General features: G+C 35.9%; 1 protein-coding gene across 2 annotated transcripts in view; it reads left to right on the forward strand.

Annotated features, from left to right (window-relative positions):
• The first annotated feature begins 2034 nt into the window (after positions 1 to 2034).
• The window catches only part of arpc2 (actin related protein 2/3 complex, subunit 2), a 17721-nt gene continuing 11732 nt past the window's right edge, over positions 2035 to 8023 (forward strand). Inside the window, exons 1-3 of one of the 2 annotated variants that reach the window (XM_016287322.1) lie at positions 2035 to 2251; positions 7244 to 7278; positions 7450 to 7562. In XM_016287322.1, the coding sequence (XP_016142808.1) occupies positions 2178 to 2251; positions 7244 to 7278; positions 7450 to 7562 (222 nt within the window). In that variant the 5' untranslated portion in view covers positions 2035 to 2177. Of the gene's footprint in view, positions 2252 to 4275; positions 4498 to 7243; positions 7279 to 7449; positions 7563 to 8023 lie in introns of those variants that run through there. The other variant, XM_016287321.1, reaches the window with a different exon arrangement.

Below are 8023 nucleotides of genomic sequence, written 5' to 3' on the forward strand. Positions count from 1 at the left end.
ACGTTTTTCTCTAACCTTTTTCAATTTGATGGGGGCAACAGCTTTAAATGTGGCATAAAACAGTATAAAATATCAAAGACAACATACACAATGGCCTGAAGGATATGTGTGTTCATTCAAAGAAAGGTTTTCCTATGAATTAATTAGCGAAGAGTCCATTTCTACTGTGCATTGTGTCTTTTCCTATAGTGATTTTCTCTACTCACATTCCTTTGGGCCATAAAACCAGTGATATCAGCATTGGTTGCCATGGGGACCAAAGGGGACCTGGTGTCGTTCGCAGAAATCCCGGCACCCAGTTTATTGAGTGAGGGGTCTGTGACGATTTGTTAATCTTATGAATAACTGGTTTGTTAAATCAATGAAAAATTGTGTGTTTGATTGGTCCAGACGCTACATCTAGTACGAACATTTTACAGACAGAGCATATAGAAAAGTGTCCTTCTCAGTTTACAGTGTGTGTAAATGGCAGCGGTTTCCCACTGTGCCGATAAAAAAAGAAAGAGGTGAAAATTCTTTTCCGCAAACTCAGCCTCAGGCTGTAGTTTCATCACAGATCCACAGAAACTGATGCATGTTTATGCCACTTCAATAAGAATAAAGATGCCACCCAATGCAAATGAGCCAAATGTAAAGGACTTCAATGGGAAAATAGAGAATAGGAACAGGATCCTATAACACATCACCCAAAAATGGAAGATTTTTCCAATATTTACTCACCATCTTTTTATTCCAAATCTGTATGCTGGAGTTTTTTTTTTGTCCCAGTGAAGAATCGTTATGCAGTTATTTTCCATGCAAGGACACAAAACAAGCACACACATGTTGGGTTTCTGTCAGAAATTACCTGCATTTTTTAATATGTCCTGATGGCCCAAGTCAGGAAAACTGTCATACAAACACACTGCCTTAACTTGCTGAAAATATCTGAAGCATGACAGCATATTCAATCAAAGATGAATCACATAGGTTTATTGAGCTCACTCAAATTTAGGTACATTTAGTTATTATAATAAGGCTGTTTATACAGACAGATTTACATATACCTATATACATCTTAACAGTATAATAACAGGGCTAAAGTGGGATTTTATTATCTCCTGATATGACTATAGCCTATAACAACAAACCACCACAACACTTCTAAACAGCTGTTTGTCCTTGCAAATAAAATTAGAACATATATATATATATTTTTGCAGTAGCCTAGTTTTTTCACTAACATTGTCACTGCATGACACTACAGTATAAGAAGGCTATTAGTATCAGCATCAATATGCACACTCATGGAAAACCTTTAAGTAGCCTACCAATGACTTCCGGGTCTAAAAAGTCATGGAAATCACAAAACAGGCTGATTTCTATCAATTCAAAACGTTTTATATATGTTGTAATATAAGATATGACATAATTTTTGCGCTAAAATATTTCAGAAAGAAAGAATATAGCGTAGAAAGCCCTCTTTTAAAGTGCAATGTTTGTGTGAAACTCCTTATTTAGGTTTCACGAATAACTGGACATTCTTTGGTCAAAAGGTGGTGTCAATCATTATAAAAAACATTATTTTGAAATTGGAAATATCACTGTAAATATAAACAGCATCATTCCTGTAAAGTATTTTGTTAAATTTTTTTTTTTTTGGTTTGTAATACTTACATTTAGTTTTTTTTATTAACAAGATCAAAATGCATGTATATGACCAACACTATACATGATATAAACAATAAACATTATACATGAAATAAACAATTTCACACTAGAGGGGCTATATACAAATACAAATTTATATAAAAATATTAAAGTGTTTACAAACTTTCACCGTTTTAATTGCTTTTTGTTTCATAGAAAATCGTATAGTATCAATATAATGCTCCATTTCCTTCCTAAAAGAAAATTTTTTTTTTTTTTGCATGAGAACTTACATTTGTGAATATGAAATTTTGCATGTAAAAAAAAAAAGATTGATCATGTAAACGTGACAAGTATTTTGTTTAAATAACTTGTACAAACTAACAGGCAGTGACGCGGGCAGCCCGCGGGTCTTTCGAGTCAATGCGGAAGCGGCCAGAGGTGTAGGAGCAGGAAAACCAAAACGAGTGTAGTAGGATTGTACTAAACCAATATTTACTCTTCTTTTTTTAATCCCACACAGCCACTAAACATTCATTTAAGTCATCATGATTTTGTTGGAAATCAACAATCGGATCATAGAGGAGACTCTCACCCTGAAGTTCGACAGCGCGAGCAACGGGTAAGAGGAAGATCTTCCTGTCCGAGACACAACTCGCGCCAAGCATCGCTCATCTCCTGCATGCATGCTTTGACACCAGCCATGTTTTCTTTGCATGGATAAGATCACACGATAACGCACGCTTTCGTGTTGGATTGATTTCGTTCTGTCAGATCATTTGTTGATTGTCGAGAACTGAAGCATCAGGTATGGGGTGTGTCCAGCAAGGTTAGGTCACGTAAAAAACATTTATGTGTGAGTGACTTAGTGCTGGGCGGTATACCGGTTTATTATCGAATACCTGGTGTCGTTCGCAGAAATCCCGGCACCCAGTTTATTGAGTGAGGGGTCTGTGACGATTTGTTAATCTTATGAATAACTGGTTTGTTAAATCAATGAAAAATTGTGTGTTTGATTGGTCCAGACGCTACATCTAGTACGAACATTTTACAGACAGAGCATATAGAAAAGTGTCCTTCTCAGTTTACAGTGTGTGTAAATGGCAGCGGTTTCCCACTGTGCCGATAAAAAAAGAAAGAGGTGAAAATTCTTGTCCGCAAACTCAGCCTCAGGCTGTAGTTTCATCACAGATCCACAGAAACTGATGCATGTTTATGCCACTTCAATAAGAATAAAGATGCCACCCAATGCAAATGAGCCAAATGTAAAGGACTTCAATGGGAAAATAGAGAATAGGAACAGGATCCTATAACACATCACCCAAAAATGGAAGATTTTTCCAATATTTACTCACCCTCTTTTTATTCCAAACCTGTATGCTGGAGATTTTCCCCCCGTGAAGAATCTTTATGCAGTTACTTTCCATGCAAGGACACACATGTTGGGTTTCTGTCAGAAATTACCTGCATTTTTTAATATGTCCTGATGGCCCAAGTCAGGAAAACTGTCATACAAACACACTGCCTTAACTTGCTGAAAATATCTGAAGCATGACAGCATATTCAATCAAAGATGAATCACATAGGTTTATTGAGCTCACTCAAATTTAGGTACATTTAGTTATTATAATAAGGCTGTTTATACAGACAGATTTACATATACCTATATACATCTTAACAGTATAATAACAGGGCTAAAGTGGGATTTTATTATCTCCTGATATGACTATAGCCTATAACAACAAACCACCACAACACTTCTAAACAGCTGTTTGTCCTTGCAAATAAAATTAGAACATATATATATATATTTTTGCAGTAGCCTAGTTTTTTCACTAACATTGTCACTGCATGACACTACAGTATAAGAAGGCTATTAGTATCAGCATCAATATGCACACTCATGGAAAACCTTTAAGTAGCCTACCAATGACTTCCGGGTCTAAAAAGTCATGGAAATCACAAAACAGGCTGATTTCTATCAATTCAAAACGTTTTATATATGTTGTAATATAAGATATGACATAATTTTTGCGCTAAAATATTTCAGAAAGAAAGAATATAGCGTAGAAAGCCCTCTTTTAAAGTGCAATGTTTGTGTGAAACTCCTTATTTAGGTTTCACGAATAACTGGACATTCTTTGGTCAAAAGGTGGTGTCAATCATTATAAAAAACATTATTTTGAAATTGGAAATATCACTGTAAATATAAACAGCATCATTCCTGTAAAGTATTTTGTTAAATTTTTTTTTTTTTGGTTTGTAATACTTACATTTAGTTTTTTTTATTAACAAGATCAAAATGCATGTATATGACCAACACTATACATGATATAAACAATAAACATTATACATGAAATAAACAATTTCACACTAGAGGGGCTATATACAAATACAAATTTATATAAAAATATTAAAGTGTTTACAAACTTTCACCGTTTTAATTGCTTTTTGTTTCATAGAAAATCGTATAGTATCAATATAATGCTCCATTTCCTTCCTAAAAGAAAAAAAATTTTTTTTTTGCATGAGAACTTACATTTGTGAATATGAAATTTTGCATGTAAAAAAAAAAAGATTGATCATGTAAACGTGACAAGTATTTTGTTTAAATAACTTGTACAAACTAACAGGCAGTGACGCGGGCAGCCCGCGGGTCTTTCGAGTCAATGCGGAAGCGGCCAGAGGTGTAGGAGCAGGAAAACCAAAACGAGTGTAGTAGGATTGTACTAAACCAATATTTACTCTTCTTTTTTTAATCCCACACAGCCACTAAACATTCATTTAAGTCATCATGATTTTGTTGGAAATCAACAATCGGATCATAGAGGAGACTCTCACCCTGAAGTTCGACAGCGCGAGCAACGGGTAAGAGGAAGATCTTCCTGTCCGAGACACAACTCGCGTCAAGCATCGCTCATCTCCTGCATGCATGCTTTGACACGAGCCATGTTTTCTTTGCATGGATAAGATCACACGATAACGCACGCTTTCGTGTTGGATTGATTTCGTTCTGTCAGATCATTAGTTGATTGTCGAGAACTGAAGCATCAGGTATGGGGTGTGTCCAGCAAGGTTAGGTCACGTAAAAAACATTTATGTGTGAGTGACTTAGTGCTGGGCGGTATACCGGTTTATTATCTAATACCGGTTTTTATTTTTGTTATGATATACATTTTTTAAATACCGCAATACCGGTATATGTCACTTAAACAAATTGTGTTAATTAATGACAGTAAAATAGGGCATTCTAAGTCAATATACTGCAGTATTTCCTCTCTCAATCAGTAGAAAATATGGTTAACACCCGGTCATGCATGAAAAAAAAATACCGTCTTATACCGTGAAACCGGTATCATTTAGAAAAATACCGTGATATATATTTTTGGTCATACCGCCCAGCACTAGGGAATGTGACATCAAAGTGTCAAGTGATTACTAAAACAGGTCTCTCTCGAGTGATTCTGGCCATTGCACACGTCGCTTTCGGCTGACCTTCTGGTTTCTAGAAATGTTTAGTTCCAGTAAAGACTACAGACACTTCCTGTTCATGCCTCCGTGTGAATGCACGTCTCTGCAAGAACAAGCAAAAATCACAGATTCTTCTAGATCCATCAATGCACGATGAAATAACAGATTCCTCGGGAACTTCTATCCCCTTCATTCTTCTCCAGTAACTTACGTGTAGGGATGGGCGTATCGATCCGAAGTATCGATATATCGAGTAATGTGTAGGATAGAACTATTTTCCTGCTCATCTGAACACATGCAAATGTTGCAAGACAGAACCAATCCATCACAGAGAGCGTTCACTCACTTCTGACAGTGCGTTCAAACGGCTGCGTTTCCCAAAAGTATCATAAGAAAGCATTAAAGGGGTCATATAATGCAATTTCAAGTTTTCCTTTCTCTTTGGTGTGTTACAAGCTCTTGGTGCATAAAGAAGATCTGTAAAGTTGCAAAGACTAAAGTCTCAAATCCAAAGAGATATTCTTTTATAAAAGTTAAGAGTCAGCCATGCCTACCTAAAACGGCTCGTTGTAACACGCCCCCACATACCTATGTCACTATGTGGGAAGATTTGCATAATGTTGCCAAATGTTCACGCAAAGAAAGAAGGCGTAACTTTTATTCTCGCTGTAGTATTGTTGCCACCGCTGCCATGTCATGAAGACGCCGTGTGCTTCGTTGTGAAAGCGAAACTACTTTGTTTGGTCTTCCAAAAGAGGACGATATCCGCTTCGTCATGCCTGGCGCTGATCTGTGCTGGTCGCTGAGGAAATGCATCAACTTTCACCGTGGAAAGCGGAATCCAGCCCGGGGTCCGTCACATGTGGTTGCCGCTCATTCGTCGGCTCCGCCGGGCGCGCCGTGCTCAGCTCACTCTATCCCGGCCTCAGCGCACGCTAAGCCGGGTCTTCCCCTCACGCTAGGCCGCTGTGTTTTTCGTTGTGAAAGCGAAACTACTTTGTTTGGTCTTCCAAAAGAGGACACGACTAGAAATCAGTGGTTAAGTTGTTTTTACAACACTGTTCCAGAACAGCTCAACCCAAATATCCAGATGTGTGCAGCACATTTTATGGAGATAATATTGATCATGTTCTATTCTGTAATGTTAATAGAAATCATACACTGTCAGAATAAAAAGGTTGCATTTTATGCATGCAACAGCCGGTCACTGGCAGTCCCTAATGGCAGTACAAAATATTGCACTAAATCAAAAGTTCAAATGTTACAAATAAGTTAGAATATTAATGTTGTAATACTGGTAGCACTAATATAAAAATGTGATGATATATGTTACAAAAAAGTAACAATTACTATTATGCATAAAAAACCCTTATACAACATTGACAGGAATACTGAGATCAAATACAAAAATACAACCATCAACGTATTTCAAATACGTTGATGGTTGTATTTTTTTGTATTAATTTAATAATTTCATAAATTTCATAATTTAAAAGTTTAGTGCACAAGTATCGAATCGGTATCGATATCGACGATACTGCCTTGAAAAATATCGGTATCGTATCGAAAACAAAATAAGGGGTATCGCCCATCCCTACTTACGTGACTTTGCGTGTGCTCCACGCGCCTGCTGTGACTCCTCATCAGTGTATATGAATTAGTTTTCACGCCGTTTACTTTTTAGTTATTTTTATTTCAGTTCAACTGAAATGTTATGAAGTGGCTTGTTATTGCATTTAAATGAAATTTTTAATACTTCACAAAAGTATTACAGTTCTGTCATTACATTCTGTCATTGTTTACATTATTACTTTGATTCTGATTGGTCAGTTGGCATTCAGGTAAAAATATTTCTGATTGATGTCCATTGTCTATGACGACACTGTATAAATGACATTTTTATATTGTATGCACACTAATACAATTATTTCAACAATAAGTATTTAATTATTGATTTGGCAAGTAGTCATGCAAAAGTGGAAAAATGTCATTATTGCAAAATAAACCACCTCTGCTTGATCACCTTGGATGACCGTCTATTATCGCTTTACGTTTCCCTTGTTTCTTTTTGTTTCATTGGGAAAATGTTCTCTGGATAGCAGACCATATAAACTCCTAAAACAATGTTTTATTTTTTCTTTAGGAACAAGCCTGAAGCAGTAGAAGTTACGTTTGCAGGTAAGGTCGAAATATGAATGACCTCAGCAGTGGAAGTCTGTGTTTCTGTTGTCCAAATGTTTGGTTCATAAGATGTTTTATTACTATACATGCTTGTTAATGATGTTACAGTAACAGTAATGCTTGTTTTACTAATGATTGACATGGGATCTCTCTATGTTTTTGCTACAGACTTTGATGGTGTGCTTTACCACATCTCCAACCCCAATGGAGACAAAACTAAAGTAATGGTCAGCATCTCTCTCAAGTTCTTCAAGGAGCTTCAGGAGCACGGCGCCAATGAGGTACGAGAAACCTGTCAAAAAACTGTCTGGGTTGCATTGGACCATAAAATCAGAAGAATGATCCAAAACAATTAACTATACGAAATATACATTACCATTCAAAAGTTTGGGGTTAGTAAGATTTTTAAAATGTTTTTTTTTTTTTTAAAGAAGTCCCTTATGTTCACCAAGGCTGCACTTATTTGATAAAAGAAACAGTATTAGTATTTAAAATAACTGTTTTCTATTTCAATATATTTATCAATGTTGAAAACAGTTGTGCTGCTTAATATTTTTGTGGAAACCGTGATATGTATATATATATATATTTTTTTAGGATTCTTTAATGATTAGTTCAAAAAGCAGCATTTATTTGAAATAGAAATCATTGTATCATTATAAATGTATTTACTGTCACTTTACACAATTTAATGCTTCCTTATAGGGCTGTGCGATATTGAAGAAAAATGCGTTAACTCATT

Source organism: Sinocyclocheilus grahami, unplaced genomic scaffold (assembly GCF_001515645.1).
Source record: "Sinocyclocheilus grahami isolate Dianchi unplaced genomic scaffold, SAMN03320097.WGS_v1.1 scaffold221.1, whole genome shotgun sequence".
Lineage (NCBI taxonomy): Eukaryota > Metazoa > Chordata > Actinopteri > Cypriniformes > Cyprinidae > Sinocyclocheilus > Sinocyclocheilus grahami.